The sequence below is a fragment of the Loxodonta africana genome, chromosome 23, assembly GCF_030014295.1.
Source record: "Loxodonta africana isolate mLoxAfr1 chromosome 23, mLoxAfr1.hap2, whole genome shotgun sequence".
NCBI lineage: Eukaryota > Metazoa > Chordata > Mammalia > Proboscidea > Elephantidae > Loxodonta > Loxodonta africana.
The window spans coordinates 34,862,486-34,885,496 of record NC_087364.1 but is presented as its reverse complement, the minus strand read 5'-3'; the positions used below and the strand labels follow the sequence as shown (position 1 = coordinate 34,885,496).

Sequence of the window (23,011 nt, the reverse complement as noted above, 5' to 3'; positions counted from 1 at the left end):
AGGAGAGACCAGGAAGCAGAGATTTTGCACAAGCCTCTGGACCCTGGGGGAAGCAAAGCCAGACCTAGAAAGTTAAGTATCTAACTTGCTGTTCGGGATCAAAAAAAGCACTCCCCCTCAGAGACTTTCCTAGAAGTGCCTCTTTTCCTCTCACCTTCCCCCTTCCCGGCTCCACTCTGATGCCAGTCCATCAGTATTCAACAACTGCCATGCCCCCTAAGCCAGAAACAGGAGCTTGTCTCACCCAAACCAGTATGGAGGCTTTAGGGAAAAAAACAAACTCCCCTAAGCCCACTAAACCCAAAAACCAAACCCACTGCCATCAAGTCGATTCCAACTCACAGCAACCCTTATAGGACAGAGTAGAACTGCCCTGTAGAGTTTCCAAGGAGTGCCTGGAGGATTCGAACTGCCAACCTTTTGGTTAGCAGCCATAGCACTTAACCACTAAGCCACCAGAGTTTCCCTAAGCCCACTACTCTGGACTAATCACACCCAAACCAGTCTCATGGCTTTAAAAAATCGCCAGACTGGTAACTCAGGGTAGGCACTGCCTCTTTGCCTAGGCACAGGTATAAGGGTTTCATGGACTTGGAACACCTTTCGCCCTTGCCTAGACCTGTGTGGGCCGATTCAACAGCACACGCCCTTATTAGTATAGAACAGGGTATATACCCGAAGCCTATTTTCAACTGCGACAGCCTAGGGGAACTGGTAGATTCTTGACATGTGGCACTTCCCTGCCCATTAAGCAGGGGCCTCACTCACCTACATCAGGGACCGGATGACTACCAGCTTCATCCACTGCACCTAGCCACCAAAGACAGAGGTCCATGAATAAGTGCTACCTCCTGGTTCTTACAGCCAACAGCACTGAGTGCCCAAAGTTCAGCTGCAAAACCTACCTACCTGCACGCTCTATGGGACAGGGACACGCCTTCCATCTACGCACTCAGGGGGAGCCATCAGCCCCCCTGCCTTGTTCAGAACATAGCCACCTACTGCAGCCAGATACCTATGCCTGCTCCAATCATCCCTACACAGCCCTGTCTGTCTAGGTCTGTAGGTGAGAGCCTGTACCACACACTCAATGACTGACGACCTGGACATCTAAGCTGAATTCACATAAGAAAAGTAAACGGACTACGGGGCTCACATACCTACTAGCAGGTCTAACTACCTGGTGACAGGACATGAGAACTTCAAAGACACCAATAATCAAATAACTCACACGGTGAGCCTATTTGTGCATATCAAAAGAAAACAAAATGCTAGGACACAGAACACAAACATACAATAAATATAATAACTTATTGATGGCTCAGACAGAAGTCAATATCAAATCACATAAAGAGGATGGTTTCAGCTAGCAACCAAAACAAAGAACCAGGAAACCTCCCAGAGGAAGAGAAAGCTTGGAATTCTCAGAGGCAGAATTCAAAAGATTAATATACATAACTCTTCAAGATCAGGAAGGAAATCAGGCAAAACTCAGACCAAGGCAAGGAACACACAGACAAAGCTATAGAGGATTTCAGGAAAGCTATACAAGATCAGCATGATAAACTTAATAGACTGCTAGAATTTACAGGGAGACAGCAACTAGAAATCCGAAAGATTAACAACAAAATTTCAGAATTAGACAACCCAAAAGAAAGTCATAGGAGCAGAATTAAGGCAACGGTAGTCAGAATTAGTGAGACTGAAGATAAAGCATTTGACATCAATCTATTTGAGGACAAGTCAGATACAAGAATTTAAAAAAATGAAGAGACCCTAAAAATTTATGTGGGACACTATGAAGAGAAATAACCTTCAATTAATTGGCATACCAGAACATGGGGGTGGGGGGGAGGTAGGTGTAACAGAAAATACAGAAGGAATTGTTGAAGATTTGCTGGCAGAAAACTTACCTGATATCGTGAAAAATGAGACGGTATCTATCCAAGAAGCTGACTGAACCCCACACAGGGTAGATCCCAAAAGAGAGTCAGCAAGAAATATTATAATCAAACTTGTCGAAACCAAAGATAAAGAAGAGAATTTTAAGAGAGGCTAGGGATAAACGAAAAGTCACCTACAAAGCAGAGTCAGTAAGACTAGACTCTGACTACTCCAGGCAGGCAAGAAAGCAATGGGATCACCATATATAAAGCCTTCAAGTGAAAAATATTGCCAGCAAGCCCCATACTGTTCTCCGCAAGAAGACTGGCCGCTGTGGCTCTGTGCTGGTACGCCTTATCCCTGCCCCCAGGGGCACTGGCACAGACTCATGCCCTATGCCCAGGAAGCTGCTGCTGATGGCCAGTATTGACAACAGCTACACCTGAACCAGTGGCTGTGCTGCAATTTCGCCAAGGCCACCTTTGATGCCATCTCCAAGACCTACACCTATCTTACCCCATGACCTCTGCAAAGAGACTGTGTTCACCAAGTCTTCCTACCAGAAATTCACTGACCATCTCGTAAAGACCCATACCAGAGTCTCAGTGCAGAGGACCTGTATCACTGTGGCAACAATATAGTGGTTTTTATACACACACAAAAAAAGTGAACCAATTAAGCCTGAATAGAAACAAACAAAAAAAAAAAAGATTAAAGAGGTAACAGAAAAAGCTCCCGACCAAAAAAAGCCCTGGCCCTAATGACTTCACTGGAGAATTCTACCAAACCTTCAGGGAAGAGTTAACACCAGTCTATTAAAGGTGTTTCAGAGCATTAAAAGGATGGAATACTTCCAAACTCATTCTGTGAAACCAGCATAACCCTAATACCAAAACCAGGTAAAACCAAAAAAACCCACTGCCATCGAGTCGATTCTGACTCATAGCAACCCCATAGCAACCCCATAGGTAAAGGCACCACAAAAAAAGAAAAATTTCATAGATGCAAACTCAACAAAATTCTAGTGAATAGAATTCAACAATATATCAAAAAAATAATCCACCCTGACCAAGTGGAATTCATACCAGGTATACAGGGATTTTTATACAGGGATGGTTCAATGTTAGAAAAATAATCACTGTAATCCATCACATAAAACAAAAGGACCTCATGATCTTAACAATCGATGCAGAAATGCATTTGACAAAGTCCAAAACCCACTCATGATAAAAACCTCTCAGCGAGATAGAAACATTATGGAGATTCCTCGATGTAATAGAGGGCATTTATACAAAGCCAACAGCCAACATCATCCTAAATGGAGAGTCTAAAAGCAATCCCCCTGAGAACAGGAACCAGACAAGGATGCCCTTTATTACCACTCTTACTGAACATTGTGCTGGAGGTCCTAGCCAGAGCAGTAAGGCAAGAAACAGAAATAAAGAGCATCCAAATTGGTAAAGAAGTAAAACCAAAAAACCATACCCTCTGCCACTGAGTTGATTCTGTCTCATAGAGACCCTACGGGATAGAGTTGAAATTCCCCATAGGGTTTCCAAAGAGCGCCTGGTAGATTCGAACTAGTGACCTTTTGATCAGCAGCCGTAACTCTTAACCACTACACCACCAGGGTTTAAAAGTATCCCTATTTGTAGATGATATGATCTTATATACAGAAAATCCCGAAGAATTCACAAGAGAACTACTGGAACTAATAAAAAATTTCATCAAAATATCAGGATACAAGATAAACATACAAAAATCAGTTGGATTCCTCCACACCGAGAAAGAGAGCTTCAAAAAGGAAATCACCAAACCAATACCATTTACAATAGCCCCCAAGAAGATAAAATACATAGGAATAAATCTAGCCAGAGAGTAAAAGACCTATACAAAGAAAACTAGAAGGCACTACTACAAGAAACCAAAGAAACCTATACAAGTCAAAAAACATATCATGCTCGTAACAGGAAGACTCAACATAGTGAAAGTCAATTCTTCCCAAAGCGATCTACAGATACAGAGCAATCCTGATCCAAATTCCAATGACATTTTTTAATGAGATACAGAAACAAATCACCATCTTTGTACAGAAAGGGAAGAGGCCCTGGATAACTAAAGCATTACTGAAGAAGAACAACAAAGTGGGAGGCCTCACACTATCTGATTTTAGAGCCTATTATACTGCCAAGGGAAACCCTGGTGGTGTAGTGGTTATGAACTAGGACTGCTAACCAAAAGGTAAGCAGTTCAAATCCACCAGGCACTCCCTGGAAACCCTACGGGGCAGTTCTACTCTGTCCTACAGGGTTGCTATGAGTCAGAATTGACTCAATGGCAATGGGTTTGGTGTTTTGTTTTTTTTTTTTTTTGGTTTTATATTGCCAGGGTAGCCAAAACAGCCTGGTACTGGTACAACAACAGATAAAAAACACAGACCAATGGAACAGAATTGAGAGTCTAGATGTAAATTCATCTACCTATGAGCAGATGATATCTGACAAAGGCCCAAAGTCCTTTAAACGGGGAAAAGGCAGTCTCTTTAACAAATGGTGTTGGCTAACTGGACAACCATCTGCAAAAAAAAAGAAACAAGACCCATATCTCACATCAGGTACAAAATCTAACTCAAAATGGATCAAAGACCTAAATATAAAATCTAAAACAATAAAGATCATGGCAGAAAAAATAAGGACAATGCTAGGACCCCAATATACATGGTATAAGCAGAATATATAATTAATAATGCAGGAATATCAGAAGAGAAACTAGGTAACTGGCAGCTCCTAAAAGCTCTTCACCAAAACAGTAAAAAGAAAACCTAGAGACTGGAAAAAATTTTTGGCTACAACATATCCAATAAGGGTCTAATCTCTAAAATCTACAAGATGACTGCAACACCTCAACAATAAAAAGAAAAATAATTAAAAAACGGGCACAGGGCCCATCAACAGATGAATGGATAAATAAACTATGTTATATTCACACAATGTTTGTTGTTTCCCCCACGTGAAATGGAACGCATAAATATCGATATCCTAGAAATCAAAAGACGCATTGCATTGGGTAAATCTGCTGCAAAGGACCTCTTTAAAGTTTTGAAAAGTGAAGATGTCACCTTGAAGACTAAGGTGCACCTGACCCAAACCATGGTATTTTCAATCGCATCATATGTATGTGAAAGCTGGACAATGAATAAGGAAGACCGAAGAAGAATTGACACCTTTGAATTGTGGTGTTGGCGAGGAATATTGAATATACCATAGACTGCCAAAAGAACAAACAAATTTGTCTTGGAGGAAGTGCGGCCAGAATGCTCCTTAGAGGCAAGGATGGCGAGACTGCGTCTTACATACTCAGGACATGTTGTCAGGAAGGATCAGTTCCTTATCATGCTTGGCAGAGTACAGGGTCAGCGGAAAAGAGGAAGACCCTCACCGAGGTGGATTAACACAGTGGCTGCAACAATGAGCTCAAGGATAACAATAATTGTAAGGATGGCTCAGGACTGGGCGGTGTTTCGTTCTGTTGTGCATAGCATCACTTTGAGTCGGGACCAACTCGATGGCACCTAACAACAATTCACACAATGTAATACTATGCAACAATAAAGAACAATGATGAATCCATGAAACATCTCACAGCATGGATGAACCTGGAGAGCACTATGCTGAGTGAAATTAGTTAGTCGCAAAAGGACAAATATTGTACGAGACGGCTATCAGAAGGACTCAAAAAAGGCTTAAACACAGAAGAAAACATTCTTTGATGGTTATGAGGGTGTGTAGGGCAGAGGGAAATTCACTAACTAGACGGTAGACAAGAATTAGATGAGAGAAGGACAGCACACAATACAGGCGCGTCAGCACAACTGGACTAAAGCAAAAGCTAAGAAGTTTCCTGAACATAACCAAACACTTTTAGGGACAGAGTAACCAGGGCTGGGGTGTGGGGACCATGACTTCGGAGGACATCTAAGTCAACAGGCATAACGAAGTTTAAGAAAATGTTCTGCATCCCACTTTGGTGAGTGGCATCTGGGGTCTTAAAAGCCTGCAAGCAGCCATCTAAAATGCATCAATTGGTCCCAACCCACTTGGAGCAAAGGAGAATGAAGAACACCAATGACCCAGGAAAGTGTTACCCCAAGAGACACAACGACCACATAAACCAGAGATTCCCTCAGCCTGAGACCAGAACTAGATGGTCCCCAGCTATCATCAATGACCACCCTGACAGGGAATATAAAAGAGTCCCTAATGTAGCAGGAGAAAAGTGTGGAGAAGTCAAATTAATGTAAAAAGGAAAAAAGTCAGACTTAACAGTCTGAGACTGGAGGAACCCCCAAAGGCATGGCCCCCATATACTCTGTCAACTCAGAACTAAAACCATTCCCGAAGCCCACTCTTCAGACAACGATTAGACTGGACTATAAAACATAAAATAATACTTATGAAAAGTGCGCTTCTTAGTTCAAGCAGATACATGAGAGCAAATGGGCAGCTACTGTCCAGAGGCATGATGGGAAGACAGGAAGGGTCAGGAACTGGATGAATGGACACAAGAAACCCAGGGTGGAAAGCGGAAATGTTCTGTCACATTATAGGGATTGCAACTAATATCACATCACAATAAGTATATAAATGTTTATATGAGAAAACAGAGCTGTAACCTTTCACAAAAAGCACAATAAAAAGAATAAGAAAGATAATATTCAAATGTAATACGGGTCCTCAATTGGATACTAGTTTGAACAAATCATAAAAGACTCTTTTGGAAGAAATGAAAAAATGCAAATGTACACTAGAATTGTTTTATATATAACTGTATTACAACTAGTGTTTAGTGGTATATTATATCTATAATTCAAAATGTTCAAAAAAAATTTAAGTCAACAAAGGTTACCTGATCATTAAGTCCTTTTCTAAAAAACAAAGGAATGCTTTTTCCTAATAATGGAGTATTTTTTTAAATTAGCTTTCTAACATTGAAGATAAAAATTAACCAACAGATAAGCCTCATCACTTTCACCACAATAATCAAATCTTTAAAAAAAAAAAAAAAAAAAAGGAATTCATTTTTAACCTAACGTGGTGTTCACGTTATTTGAACTGCACATTTGGGGGTTATCACCACATAAAAAGGAGGCAAAGGGGATACCTGCAAAAGAAAGGTGGGCAGGATGGAACTTACTTTTTTTGATATCATTCCAGCACCTGCACTGCGCTTTACATTACGGACTATGCTACATTCCATCACAAGAAACTCCTCTAGCTGTTTGAGATGGCACAAACTATTGAAAGGGTGACTCCAAAAAGTGCTCCCATCAATATCTGCAACTAAGAACAAATGCAGAACATTAAACAACAGGAGAATTAAAGGATTTCAAAGAGCTATCAGATGTGTTAACAGGGAAGGAGTTGGAATGAACTACAGTATCACACCTCACACTCCAGGATCATCATTTATTCCTATAAACCAGCCCCAAACTTCTCATAGCAAGAGAAGTTATCAGGTATTAAGTAGTCACTATAATCAGAATGCCACAGAGCTAAGTGCCTTTTAAATAAGGTCAGATCCAATCAGTTGTATAGCTGCTTCATGTGCTGGCATTTCATTTTAGAAACATACTAGTCCTCTTAGCTGTTTTCTGTTGTTGTCAGGTGCTGTCCAGTTGGCCCCGACTCATGGTGACTTTATGTATAACAGAGCAAAACATTGCCCTCTTCATGATCGTCAGTATGTTTGAGTCCATTATTTCCACTGAGTCCGTCATGGCTATCATGCCAATCCATCTCATTAAGGATTTCCCCTTAGCTGTGTTCTACCTGGCAGATAACAAATGTTCACCCCAATACTGTAAACAGGCCTTCACAAATGAATTTCAATTGATAAGGATAATAACTTTCTGAAAAATCTCAATAAGAACAAAAAAGAACAATTTTTAGTAACAGAATACTGCCATTAAAATATCTGAAAGATCAAAAAGATGCAGTCACATACTGTGATACCTGTTGATATGGGGTCTTCTTTAAAAAACAATTTCTATAAAGGAAATGTTAAAAAAATGATCTATAATAATGAAATCAGTTAAAATTCAGGCTCAAACTAAATATTCTATTAAAAATATTCTACTGGATCACAAAAGGTCCAATGTTCCAAACTTTAAAATACTTACTGTACACTGAAATTTGTCATAAGCTTAACTTACTAGTCACAAAAATTAAACAAGTAAATAAATAAGTTGGTTTCAACTATGAGTCAACGGGTAATGTACTATAATAACTAGTAAATTCTTAAAAGTTCACAGAACTGTTTCTCTAAATAATACAAGGGTACCTAACCAAAAGCTTTTTAATACCAATTTTTATAGGTATTAATTAAACAATAGTAAAAACATAACTAGTGTTTCCAATGTTGTTGTCAACGTTTGATAAAACTAGCAACATAAATTACAACATTTTGCTACACAGAACAAAACTGTTAATAGTTCCTGAAACTTACCTTGTAGAGTGTTGGGATCTATGAGATGAATGGCATTGGTTACTCGAATACACACACAAATCTGGTTCATATTTCCCAGGCTTTGAGCCAGTTTTGGAGACAGACAGACAACATTATCCTAGGCATAAGTATTAACATTTAAAATGAGGCAAATCCTAAATAACAGTCTCTAGTCAACACTCATCCATGTAAATCTGGTCCAACTGCATCTGTCTAAGCCCAAGTTATTTTTTTTAATTCTATTATCAACAAAGGGCCTAAAGAAAAGAATCAGACTTTACTGGAACAGAAAGTAAGCTATACCTTCTTAAAATGGGCATATTTAATAAAAATGCGTTAAAAAAATATCATCTTCCAGAACCTACTCATCACAATATTATTAAGTTTATTTCAATTTTATTGAAGTTTGAATGCTTCCTTACCATGGTATGTGCTAATACAATGCACATTCCAAGCAACGTATTATAAACATCAGAAAGAGAGCGGCTTTATAAATCTACTGGATGACTCCTTTCAATCTCCATAAAAAACTAATTTCAAAGGAACAAAGTATTTCTCTTCCATGGCTACATGTACCAATATGGAATCAAAGATTTAATCCCCCCAAAAAACATACATGTCTGGGAGATATTATATTAACCAGTAATGCAATTATCCCTCTGTAAACTATATTAAAATATAAAAGGAATCTGAGTTTTCATTTTAAGCTATATTTTTCACAATCATGGGCTCCTCCACTGAAAGGAACATTCTGTGCATCCTTAATTGCAACTGGCCCAGTATTTTGTTCTTTTTCTAATAAGAGTCTCCAAACACAAATGAAAATACTCCTTATATTACGTATTCCTCTAGTGCTTCTAAGAGTCACTCAAAGCACTTAATACACAAGGTCTTAGTGTGCCCAAACTTTGTGTCAGGAAAATGTTCACTGCTTTAAACCAGGGGTCAGCAAAGTATGACCCTCAAGACAAATTTGGCCCACGACCACCTGTTTTTGTAATCAAGTTTTGTTGGATCACAGGCACAGCCAATCGTTTACATATTATCTACGGCTATTTCTGTGCTTTAATAGCAGACTTGAGTAGTTGCAAGAGAGACTATATGGCTGGCAAAGTCAAAAATATTTACTATCTGGCCCTTTACAGAAAAAGTTTGATAAGCTCCACCATGAATTAGTGATGATAATAGCTTTAAAGCTTTAGAGTCACAGACGTGGAAGCAAATCCTAGCTCCGACATTAGATAACTTTGGTCAGGTATTCTAACCTCAGCTTCAATTTCCTTGTCTTTAAAATGACGGTATGACTTACCTGAGTTATTACCAGAAGTGAACGAGGTTAAAGATACTAAAGTACCTCGATGCTAACTTTATGTAGAACGGTCACAATAAATTAACGCAGTTCTCATTATCAGTAATTTAATACTGACCTATAAGTTCCTACATGCCAGAGACCTCTAGATTACATAATTCTTAGCGCACTGGCTTCTATACAGTGAATTTGTTGAATTTTAATTCATTGATATTTTTTAAGCAAGGTTTTTACCTTACGACAATTAAATGAACTGATAATCTACATTTTAAATGTGTTATTTAGATTATGTTTTTAAATCATAGAAAAGATTCTGATTTCAGTAATACTGTTTAATTTTGGCTCTCCAAAATCCAATCTGCACACACGTTCCATGAAGTGGTTCCTGGATACTTATTTTAACGTTATTTCCTGTTTCAAAATTCTGTGTAACTGCCATGTGTCCACTAATTCGCAAATTTTAAGAAATATGGACCTTTAAAAACTACAACCGGGCCTTTTCATTCTAATTTATAAAAATGAAAACAAAAACCAAATCAAACCCACTGCCATCGAGTCAAGTCCAATTCTGACTCATAGCAACCCTACAGGACAGAGTAAAACTGCCCCACAGAGTTTCCAAGGAGCACCTGGTGGATTCGAACTTCAGACCTTTTGGTTAGCAGCTCTAGCTCTTAACCACTACGCCATCAGGGTTTCCATAAAAATGAAAGGCATGCCAATTTATAATTTTAAGCATGATTTTTTTTTTACATCTTTTTAATGTGGCTAAATGTGTCATGTCAGAAATCACGTTTAAGAAATTATTCTAAATTTTTAACCAACCACAGAAGGAAACCAGGAGTGAATAATTACATATAAACCAGTTAATTACTTCTACTCATGTATAAATATGAATTAAATGAGGAAAAAAATACCTTGCATATTGGAACAATTTCCACAGAAAAAGTACTTTTGTAATTGTACATATTACTATGGATATCCTGCGAGATCAATCTCTGGGATGCTTTGTACCTATTAAGACAAAAAAAGTGAACAGTAATTTAAAGACAACGTCCTTACTTGCCTAGACTCAGCATATTTATTTTTCATCAAATCAAATCAACCATCCCTGTCCAAGGTCTGAAACGGCTTCTATGATGCCTACTATGATGAAGCCTAATTTCATCCACTTGCATTTCAAAACTTCCACCAAGTTGACTATGCCCTACCTATTAAACCTTATCTACCAAAAACCTCTAAAACATAGCCTTGGCTCAGACCAACTCAGTCTACACATCAAAAAAACTCCAAACTCACTCCCGTCAAGTCGATTCTGACTCATAGCGACCCTATAGGACAGAGAACTGCCCCGCTAGAGTTTCCAAGGAGTGCCTCGTGGATCTGAACTGCCGAACTTTTGGTTAGCAGCTGTTGCTTAACCATTACACCATTCAGGAGTCTTTGTTCACATGGCTCTCCTAACCTTTCAGTAAAAACTCCACCTATGAAAATTTCCCCATCTTTGGAGCTCAAGTCCTACATCTTTCATGAAGCCTCTCCTCAAAGCACTCTACCCTCACCTTTCCTTTCTCTTATCAAATATTTATGTTGCATGGCTCAGCACTACAGTGCTCTTAACTATCACGTCTTAGTTCTAGCTCCTCAAAGAAATTCTTAAATGCTTCTTCAGCTACTATTTACCTTATAGTGGCTAATTCAATAAATACTTACTAAACCCATTACTAGTTGTACAAATAACCCTACTACAATTTAGAATATTTTAACATAAGACAGTATGTCTAAACCTAAAGAACCAATGTAGCCTACACTTATTCCCAGCTCCTTGAATTCAGTCATATTCAGGTTTCGAACATACCTGCAGGGAACTGTACACTGAAGAAACTCTACCATCTTCTGAGCATGCTGTTTTGAGGAATAGTAGAAATCCAGACCATCTTTTTAAAAAAAAAAAAAAGGCCCACATGAAAATAACCACAAAATAAGATTTTCCTCCACCAACATGACTACGTTACAAATTAAATCCACATTAAACAACAAAATCAAAATACTAGAAAAAAACATACTATGTTGTGGCCACAACAGATCAGGAACACCATTTAAGATTAATTTGGCAAAAGGGTGGGCAAAATAAATCTGAGAAATGCTAGTAAAGGAAAACAAAATTCAAATTTTAACTTCAGAGAAAATCAATTCGATGCCAAAGAGGGAAGAAAAAACACCAAACAGAACAAGGGCATTTTATGTAATAAATGGAACAATCTACCAAGAAGATAATATGCTAATAACTTAGCATTGAGATGAATAAAATAAAGACTATTAAAAAGAAAAGAAAAAATTAACAAATGTTAACAAATACACAATCTTTATGGGAAATGGAAATACGTTTCTCTCAAAACAGAAATGATCAAATTGACAAAAAATAATTAGGATACAGAGAACTTGAATTCAACTGTCAAAGTTGATTTAATCAAGATGTATATAACAGTCCCAAAAAAGAATACATATTACTTTGAAATATTCATAAAACTTTCGTAAGATAATCATGAACTAAGAATAAAAAAAAAATTCAATAAATTCCAAAAGGTAAAAATTACAAGAAACAGCATTATCCAATCACAATGCAGCAGCATTAAAACTCAGCAACAAAAGGAGAGCCAAAAGCAAAACTATCTGTTAAGAAATATTTAGACATTCTCGTAAATAACTCAACTAAATAATAAAATTACCTAGAATAGTCAAAACAATTTTTAAGAAATTAAAAAAATGCATCTTCTTAATTTCAAAACTCACTATAAAGTTAAGCAATCAAGACAGTGTGGTACTGGCATAAGAATAAATATACAGATCAGTACAACAGGCCTAAGTGCAGGGGCTGATTAGCCAAAAAGCAAGGAAAACACGAGCTTACTTGTGCTTCCTTACTAATCTGTAGTGATCAATTTCACATGGTTTCACCACATGATGTGTAAGTAAGCACAAGTAAGCCCACGCTTGCCTTGCTTACTGGGTCACCTTCCCCTGTCAGTGATTGTAAATTTGAAAAGAGGTTTTGATTTTGTAGGAAGGTGCTGTGGGGTTGCGAGACAGACAGATGCCAGCCATACCTAGTAGCAGAATCTTTGATGTGGTGAAAAATGTGAAATTGTTCACTACAGATGATCTGATAAGCAAGGTAAGCACCATGCTTACCTTGTTTATTGGAAAATCCACCCCTACCTAAATGTAAGAGCTAAAACTGTAAAATTATTTTAAAAAATCCATAGGAGAAATTCCTTATGACCTGAGTTAGGCAGAAAGTTCTTAAATACAACACCAAAAGCATGATAGATAAAAGAAAAAAAAAATGATAAATTGGACTTCATCCAAATTTAAAACTTTTGCAATTCAAAAGTCACCATTAAAAAGAATGAAAAGATAAGCTATAGACTAGAAGAAAACATCTGCAAATTACGTACGTGGTAAGAGACTTGCATCCAGAATACATAAATAAAGAACATCAACAATTCAGTAAGATGGACAATCCAATCCAAAAATGAGCTAAATATTTGAAAGATGATATACCCATTCCTGTCAAGTCGATTCTGATTCATAGCGACCCTATAGGCCAGAATAGAACTACCCTGTAAGGTTTCCAAGGCCGTAATCTTTACAGAAACAGACTGCCACATCTTTCTCCCACAGAGGGGCTGTTGGGTTCAAACCACCAACCTTTCAGTTAGCAGCCAAGGGCTTAAGCACTGCGCAACCAGGGCTCCTTAAAAAGATACAGCAATGGCTAATAAGCTCACAAAAAGATGCTCAACATCATTACCAAAAAAAGCCAAACTCGTTGCCATCAATTTGATTTCAACTCATAGCGACCCTATACTATAAGACAGAGTAGAACTGCCCCACAGGTTTCCAAGGAGCGGCTGGTGGATTCGAACTGCCAATCTTTTGGTTAGCAGCTGAGTTCTTAATCACTGCGCCATCAAGAATCCACATTCTTTACGAAAAAAAAACCAAACCCATTGCCGCCAAGTCGATTCCAACTCATAGCGGCCCTACAGGACAGAGTAGGACTGCCCCACAGAGTTTCCAAGGAGAGCCTGGTGGATCCGAACTGCAGACGCTTTGATTAGCAGCTGTAGCACTTAGCCACTACACCACCAGCGTTTCCGGTAGGGAAACGCTAATTAAAACCACACTGACGTTATTACTTCATACCCTCTAGAATGGCTCTAATCAAAAAGACAGACAATAACAAGTGTTGATGAAGATCTGAATAAAATGGAACCCTCAAATGTTGTGGGAATGTAAAATAGCACAGCCACTTTGGAAACAGTGTGACAGTCTTTTAAAAAGATAAATACAAATTTACCATACGATTCTCTCAATTCCACACCTACATAAGTACTCAAGAGGTGCTTACTGAGGGCAAAGGAAATACAGAATGGGTAGTAGAAAAAAAAAAAAAATTTTTTTTCTTTTTTTTTTTTTTGGGTAGTAGAAGTAGCTATAAATACCAGCTACAGAGCCAACATGATACTGAAAAGAAAATTTATAACCTTAAGTATAGTTATTAGAAATTTAAATAAACTTTCAATTAATTCAAACAAAATAAAACTAAAGTAGAATTCAGTGACAAAGCAAAAATTAAGAAAAATAAGACTTTTCAATAAAATGAAAGCTAATTCTTAAGGAAAAAATAACTAACAGATAAAACTTTGGCAAGTCTGACCTAGGGGAAGGGGCGAGAAAAGACAAACATTAGGAACAAGAGGACTATTGTGGATGAAACTGAACATGAGAATGTATTACGTTCAATTTTATACCAAGAATGTCAAAAGCTAGGTGAAATGATTTCTTAGAAAATGCTATCAAAATTGATTCAAGAAGAGGTAGAAAACCTGAAAGCTATTAATGATATTAAAAGAAACTAAAAGGATTTATACCCCTTTCCAATAAGGCACCAAATGGTGGATGGTTTAGTGGGCAGGTTCTTATAAACCTTCAAGAGGTAGATTAACCCTAAGTAGAAAATAACAGATACCAAGATTGGGCAGAATAGCATGAAGTATGTAAAAGTATGTATGTGTATGTATCAAATAGAAACTTAAAATAAACATCATACTTAGGGGTGTCGATTCCAACTCACGGGGACTCTTCAGGACAGACTAGAACTGCCCCATAGTGTTTCCAAGGAGCGGCTGGTAGATTCCAACTGGTAGATTCTAACCTTTTGGTTAGTAGCCGAGCTTTTAACCACTGGGCCACCAGGGGTCCTTTTATCCACTAAGTCAGCAAAAATCAGAAAGGCCAATACAGTCTTACTCAGTAGTTGGCAAGTGTGTGAATAAATGAGAACTCTCATTGTGATGAGAATGTAAACTGCCACTATTTTAAGACAATCTACCAGTACTGATGAAAATTTAAAATTTGGATACTCTTATCTAGTAATTTCAATTCTGAAAATCAATTCCACAGAAATACCACTACACATGCACAAAAGTACAAAACGATATTCACTACAGTGCTATTTGTAGCAAAAAAATGGAACAACTTCCAAGCCCATTAATAAGGAAATCATTAAACATACATTACAAAATGAGTATCATGTAGCAGATAAAAACAACAAAACAGAACTATATGATGGGGAAATATTTATAAATACACTAAGAAAGCAAGTCACAGAACATTACAGAATGATCCCACATATGAGGGAAACAACCACTATCACCACAGTTTACACACAGACATACAGATAATATATTCTATTTTAAGTGGCTATCTCTGGTGAAGACAAGTGAATGAGGGGGAAGGGGGAAATTCTTTATCCATATATACTTCAATGTTTGAATTTTTATAATTTTAAAAACAAAGTTAAAAATAAACAAGCAAGTCATCTAAATCAACATCAAGAATGGGGAGGAGGGGGACGGGACAGGACAAATTACTTTTTCTGGATGAAAGAATTCTTAAATTTGCAATGCTTGGTTTTGAAAGTGATCCCAAAACTATATCCCATATGTACCTGAGTCTTTTTGCTACCAAAAAATTCCAACAGTGTGGAGCTATTTCTGCAATGGTGATAAACTACAGTAATAGTGTTTTGCTTCCTCAGTTAAAATATTTGGGTCTCATTATCCCTAAAGAGTTACTTAAAACACAGTTACTCAAAACAAAGATGCATTTTTCTGCCTGGTGGCTAGCCAGAAATAACCAGTTAAACAGGCAGTAGGATCCACAAGTGTTTGGCTGCTAACCAAAAGGTCAGCAGTTCAAACCTACCAACCACTTGGCAGAAGAAAGATGTGGCAGTCTGCTTCCATAAAGATTACAGCCTTGGAAACCCTATGGGGCAGTTCTACTCTGTCTATATAGGGTTCCTATGGGTTGGAACTGACTTCAAGGTAATGGGGTAGGAAGCTGTGTTTCACTGATTTAGAATAATAACCCTACAGGTAATACACTCAGGTTTCAGATGGAAGCCTTACAATATTCATTCATTTATTGCAATATTAATTTAAAGATCCAAGACCACACACTTCTAACGACTTTTCTCGACACATAAAAAACAAATGAGTAATAGACCAGTAAGTACCAGTGGAATTCAAAGTTTTAAACTAAAAAGTATAATTTAAGAACTTGGCGATTGCTTCACAACAGCTAAAAAGTAAAATCACAACAGCTATCTCAAAACCTATACTTTAGAAAGACACTAGGAAAACAAAGCATGTCCACCAGTAGCAAGCACTACCCCACAACACTAACCTATAGCAAGAGGCTAGAGTTTGCCAAAGGATATTTATATTTCACAGTATTATTAAGCAAATATTTATCCAACATTTAATATATATAAGAACTATGCTACATCAACAGTAAATGCTAGGACAGTACAAGCCCTAACAGGCCATTATGAAATTATGCAAAAATTTTAAAATTCTATCTTCAAGAAACCTATGATTTGTATATCTGTTTATTGAGTTTAGGCTTCTGAATTGACGCATCCATCACAAACGCCTCTAAGCATATAAAAAATATAAAACCATTATAAAAGAACTTACAGATCTCAAAAATAATTATTTTCTTCCAACCAAACTGATCTCTGCATAAAATAAATCCAAGATGAATTTTCTGTAACAGCACTTTACTCTCCATTATTGTAGTCACTGGGTTACTCATCTGGCTATCCTATCAGACAAAATCCATCTGGCTATCCTATCAGACAAAATCTACTGAGGGCAGGGACTAACATTCTAACCAAACTGGATGGGGTGGGGGAACTTCAAAGAAAAAAATCTTAATTCTAGATATGTGCTATCCAACACAGTAGCCACTAGCCACGTGTGGCTATTTAAATGTGAATTTTAATTAACTAAAATTGAAAATTAAAAATTCAGCTTCTCAATTGCACTAGCCACATTTCAAAAGCTCAAGAGCCACATGTGGCTAGTGGCTACTATACTGGATGGTTCAGATAGAGAACTAAGATTTTTTCTTGCCTGGAGAAAGTTATTTTGGACAATACTATTCCAGGTATTATCAGTAAAGATAAAAACTTACTTAGGTAAGCTGAAATAAAATTTTGACACAATTTCAAATGCTTTTAAATTTTAACTCACCATGAATCTCTTTGACACGAAGTGTGTTCTGATGCATTCCATATTTCAAAATCAATTGTTCAAGATAGTAGAAAGTCTTTTTGTGCAAGGTCTAAATATAAATGCACTGTTAGATCGATAGATCAAATGCAAAAAAAACAGTCATACCATCTGCAGATATGGCACACTTATTTTTTAAAACAAAAACAACTGTAAAGATTATCTAAAATGTAACAGTGATCAATTTCCAAAAGTGAATGCTCCAAGACATAATTACCCCTGGAGTCTGAAGTATCTGAAAAGGAAAAGGAAGCTTTACTAGCTGTTTATACTGACAAAAATAAAATACAAGATGGAGAATTCACTCATGACCCTTCTCTCATTACCTTTTGCCTCACTTGAACTACAGCCTTCCAGAAATCCTTAGCTTCTACTCTATGGCAATCTCCACACATTTGAGACTGGATAACATAATCCACCATAAACACTTGCTGAAGGATAGCGCCGTTCATCACCTGATAAAGACAATTCATACTCTTTCATTCCTTTATTTCTGTTAAATAGCAAATATTTCTCTTAAGAGATGATGCTTTAATATTTAATTTAAAATCTTTTTTCATGAATGCTATGAGGGTATCAATAAAAAACCAGTTAAATGTAAAGTCATATGAATGAATCATACTATTTCAAGAAATTCATGCAGGCTTAATTTAATTCCTAGTGTTTATAAGATTAACATTTAAATTATAATTGAAGTGGTTGTGAGGATATTCTTTGAAGAATTATATATATATCAAGACAAAACTCTCGAAAAAGAAAACATTCCTTAATATTTCTCAAGCTTAGCCAACTATCAGAAATCACCTGGGAAGCTTTTTAAATATACACATTCCTGGGCTTTACATCCAGAAATTTTGATTCAGTTACTGTGAGTCATGACAAGCAAGTTTGAGAATCAGTGCCTTAGCTGACATAAATTTATTTTTTCCTAGTAAAAATGGCACTGAAAAGGTGATCTTAGCCCACTCAGCATCAGCAATGGCTGTTCTTCCTAGTGACCTCATCATTTGTGCAGATGATCCAAAAAACAAGGGCTAAAAAGTAAGAATTCATTATTTTCCTTTTCACCTGTTCTAGGCATGAAATAAATTAACCACTAGGCCTTCCCTCTCTCTACCTACAATTTAACCATGCTGAGAGAACGTGTCCACACATGGACTCGACGGCACTGGGTGGGAGAGAATGTGTACCATGCTTACCTCTTTCTGAATTGTGAGTTTAACTTTAAGTCTCTTAGAATGGGGCTCAGTCCAAATAAAACCTGCATCTACAAGTCGTACCTTCAATAGAACACAAGCAGAAAGAAATATAAGTTCCCACCTGAGAAGAAATGATATGAAAGAATAATTCAACAACTGAAAGATTTTGTAAGATGCTTAAGGAATTTGTGATTAGCATCACTACACACTATTATCACTAAAGAAAGATTCACCATCAGAGGTAGGGCAGCAATAACAACAACTAAAAGTACAACTCAATGACTGCAATTAGTATAATCCATGCAAAAACATTAAAAGATTAGCATAGGGAAAAAAATCCTTTTCTCTAAAAAGTATACTGCTCTTTGGATGGAAATTATATTTTTTAGAAGAAAGCAAGGACCTAGTGACCTTATCATCCACTAGAAACCTCACAAACAAGTTTCCACTTGGTTTATTCCCATATATTAGATACATTCTTGTGGGTTTTGTTTTTTGTTTTTTTTTTAAAGAATGGACACTTGTCAGAAGGAGTCTCATGCACTGAATACTGAACACGTAACAAGAACTCACTGCTGAGTCAGCAGCATCTTCAGAGGCCAAAATCAGTTTGCTATGTGTAGTGAACTGAACACAGCTCAATATGACTGGAATGAGTATACAAACTGCAAGGGAGATGGGCGAGATGAGAACAAAGATGTGAACACAGACCAGACCCTGCAGAATCTTACGACATGCTCATCTGAGGGTACTGAGGACCAGATAATCAAATCTGCATTCGAAACAATCACTCTGGCTGCTATGGGAAGAAGTGATTAGAGAACAAGGATGAAGGCTGTTGCAAAAATCTAGGCATGAGTTATAGGTACCCTGAACTAAGGAAGAGAAGCACTGGAAATACCAGAAGCAGAAAGATCCAATAGCTACTTAAAAGGTAAAATATAGGACATAATGCTAACTGGATATAGGAAAGAGAAAGAGAACAGACTTGAAAATGATGCCTGAGTATCCAGATTGGGCACCTAGGTAGTACTATTTTTCTGACCCAAGTACGTTGCTTATTGGGTAATCCATCCCTGAATCTACTGTGACCTACAAATGATTCGTCCTACCACAACTATTCCTCACCTTCTAAATGCCAACAGTACCTCAGCTTAATTTCAAAGTCAATCATCAAAATCATTCCGACGAACACACTCTCAAATCCCTTGGTCCTTCTCTCACTTTATACCTTTAGTCACTTGGCTAAATCATAATGTTGCTTAAGTCTAATGCCTTGCCTGCTCTATGCCTTACCTGTGCTGCTGATGTAGCCAGAGAAACAAATACACTATGCTTGACTACTCTTACTTTAAATAATCCTTAGTGCTACCAAGCAATCACACACTGTTCCAGTGCATTCACTCTCCTACTCTCGTAAAGGACTAGTTCATACCTTCTCCTCTCTCTCTCCTCTAACATCCAATACCTTCTTCCTTCACTGCTGCTGCGTATACTTGTTTTCTCAATTAAAAAAAAAAAAGAGGAATCAAGAGAATCTCCACAAGCTCCCATTTATCAACACCTTCCCTCCTGTTATCACAAATGAACTGTCCACACTTCTATCAAGACCAACTATTGGGAGACAGATCTTTCTTTTGTTCTATGAAATACTCTAGGCTTCCAAAATGGTGTCTGGCAGAAAATTAAGTGCTAAATATTTGTTGAATGACTAAATTAACAAACAATTGTATTTTTCCACTAGCGTGCTATAGCTCATGTCTTTCCCACTTCTTAAGGACATTCCCCATGCCAATTACTGCCTCCTTGCAGCTTCACAAACTTTTCCTTTTGTACTGGATCATTACCAGACAGCTTACAAATATATTGTTACAGCTCGCATCTCAAAAAAAGATGTGCTCCTTCCCAACTTGTGCCTCCAGTCACTGCCCTACTTCTTTGTTCCCTTTTACAGCAATCTTAAATGCACTGTCTATTCACCTATTCCTCATTTATCAACTATCTTATTATGAAACATTTTACAACAATAGTAAAAAATCCGAATTAATGAAGCAACAGCTGCGGACCATTCCCTCCCTTGAGGAGGGTCTCCAAGCGGCCTCCAGGAAGCTGGGCCGTACTGCCCCATGGCCCCCACTCCCTCCTGCCAGTAGGGCCACTGTGTCCACCTGCCATATGGGTCCAGCCTCCTCCATGGTGTTTGCGTGCAGGCAGCTCTGCGCCAGGGGGCACCTGTTCTGGGTTCCCAGCTCCTATGCGACCTGAGGCCCTGCAGTTCAAAACTGCTGTGGGATACGAGGGAGGAAATAAAGAGGCAACGGAGAGGGTGTTTGGAAGAAATGCATGACAGTTTAATGACATCCTAAAAGTGAGCTGAACTGGGCCTGAAGCCTCCGCCTCAGTGTGGTTGGGTGTGCAGCTGGGCTGCCTTTGCCCTCACAGGAAGCCCTGGGCCTCAGTGACTCACCAGGCCCAGGGGACAACCAGGCTCCAGGATCATGTTGAATGGGAAGATTTGGCCCAGTACAGCAGAGAGGTGAAGTGGTTAAGCTGTGGGCCCTCCAGTCACACAGTCCAGCTTTAACCAACTGTGTCTTCTCCAAGCCTCCTTCTCCTCAGAGGAACAGTCCATAACTCAACTCATCACAATAATGAGCATAAAAGTAAATCTGTTATTATTTCTACAATCATATTTTCTAAATAAAAAAAACTGGACAAATGGATGGTCTGAAAACAGAAAAAAAAAAAAAATCCTCCATTTTCATACAGCGCCAGTTTTCACATAACAGCCTGATCTTTGGTACCTAATCATGTCAATGAGTGAGGAGTGGGTAAGTGGGTGTGTAGTACTTTCTGCCTCCAATTCCTCTCCCACTCCCTTCATTAACATTCAAACCAGGTCTTTATCCCTACCACTCAACAGAAACTGCTTATCAAGGTCACTACTGACTTCCTGATTGCTAAATCCACAGAACTCATCTTAGTTGACCCAGCAGCTGCAAATGACAGAGCTAACCACTCCCTTCTTGAAACACTCCCTTGCTTTCCAGAACAAACACCACACTCACCTAATTTTCCTCCTGCCTCACCACTAGTGCTCCTTTTCAGTCTCTTTTGCTGGTTCCTCCTCATCTTCACCAACTTTTATCATTAAAGGGCCCCAGAACTCAGTCTTCAAATTTCCTCCCTTCTTTATCAAAACTAACTCCCTCGGGTAATCTCATGGCTTTAAATACCATCTATACCTCGAATTTATCATCACCACCCTGGACTACTCTGCTTATTTATCCAACTCCCTATTCCCTCTGGAAACCCCTGTGGCATAGTGGTTAAGTGCCATGGCTGCTAGCCAAAAGGTCGGCAGTTTGAATCCAAGAAGTGTTCCTTGGGAACTCTACAGGGCAGTTCCACTCTGTCCTACAGGGTCACTATGAGTGGGAATCAACTCACCACAATGGGTTTTTTTTTTTTTTTCTTCCTACTCCTCCTGAAGCTTTTCCTACACCTTACTAACAGCAATTCCTTCCTTCTAGTTATTCAGGACCAAAACCCTGGAAGATACCCTTAACTCTCCCACCTCACACATGTATCATGCTACGTCAGTAAATCCTACTGACCACCTTCAAAACAGATCCAGAATTTGTCCACTTCTCACCAGCTCCACTGCTGATCCAAATGCCATTATTTCTCATCATGATTGTTACAATCACTCCCTAAGATCCTTCAAAATATAACAACTGATGGGATTCTGACAAAACATCAGTCACATCATCTCACTACTCTGCCTTATACCCTCTACACCCATCACACTCAGAGTAAATACTAGTCCTTACAAGGACCTACAAAGCCTGACATACTCTGACCTTCCAAGACTTCTCTGACTTCATCCCAACTAATTTTCCCCTTACCACTCCACTCTAAGCTGCACTGCCATGCTTCTGCCTCTGGCCTCTACGCTTCTTGCTTCTTTCCCTGTACCCATAATGTTCTTGCTCCACATTTCTGCAGACTCCCTTCCTCACTGCCTTTACTGTTTACTCAAACGTTACTTATCAGTGAGGCCCTCCCTAACTGCCCTATTTTAAGTTGCAACCCTTCCCTACACATTCTTATCCACTTTCTAACTTTAATTTTCTCCACCTTTAATATACCATATAGTATACTTATTTAATTTTGTTCATTGCCTACTCCACATCCCTCAACTAGAAAATAAGCTCGCTAAGACAAAGATTTGTCTCTCTTATTCACTGCTGTATCCCAACACTAAAAACAATTTCGCACAGTTAGCACTTAATAAACATCTGCTGAATGAACCGATGAATTCCTAAGGCTCACTGTACATTTGACAAATGTTTGCAATATAAGGGCAAAAGACCAATGTACACAAAAAACTGAGTGGAGAGGGGAGAGGGCTGAGATAAATCAGGGAATAGAAGGAAACCTTAAAAAAAAAATCCTGTTATCAAAAT

General features: G+C 38.1%; 1 protein-coding gene across 8 annotated transcripts in view; it reads right to left on the bottom strand.

The window, feature by feature from the left end:
* NMD3 (NMD3 ribosome export adaptor) overlaps window positions 1–23,011 on the bottom strand; it is a 65,504-nt gene that overhangs the window by 28,983 nt on the left and 13,510 nt on the right. For 7 of the 8 annotated variants that reach the window (XM_023541318.2, XM_023541319.2, XM_023541320.2 and 4 more), the window contains 8 exons: window positions 18,543–18,623; window positions 17,670–17,798; window positions 17,561–17,578; window positions 17,305–17,395; window positions 11,556–11,634; window positions 10,615–10,711; window positions 8,389–8,506; window positions 7,078–7,223 (listed from right to left, as the gene is read on the bottom strand). In XM_023541318.2, the coding sequence (XP_023397086.1) occupies window positions 7,078–7,223; window positions 8,389–8,506; window positions 10,615–10,711; window positions 11,556–11,634; window positions 17,305–17,395; window positions 17,561–17,578; window positions 17,670–17,798; window positions 18,543–18,623 (759 nt within the window). The remainder of the gene's footprint in view (window positions 1–7,077; window positions 7,224–8,388; window positions 8,507–10,614; window positions 10,712–11,555; window positions 11,635–17,304; window positions 17,396–17,560; window positions 17,579–17,669; window positions 17,799–18,542; window positions 18,624–23,011) is intronic. The other variant, XM_003422199.4, reaches the window with a different exon arrangement.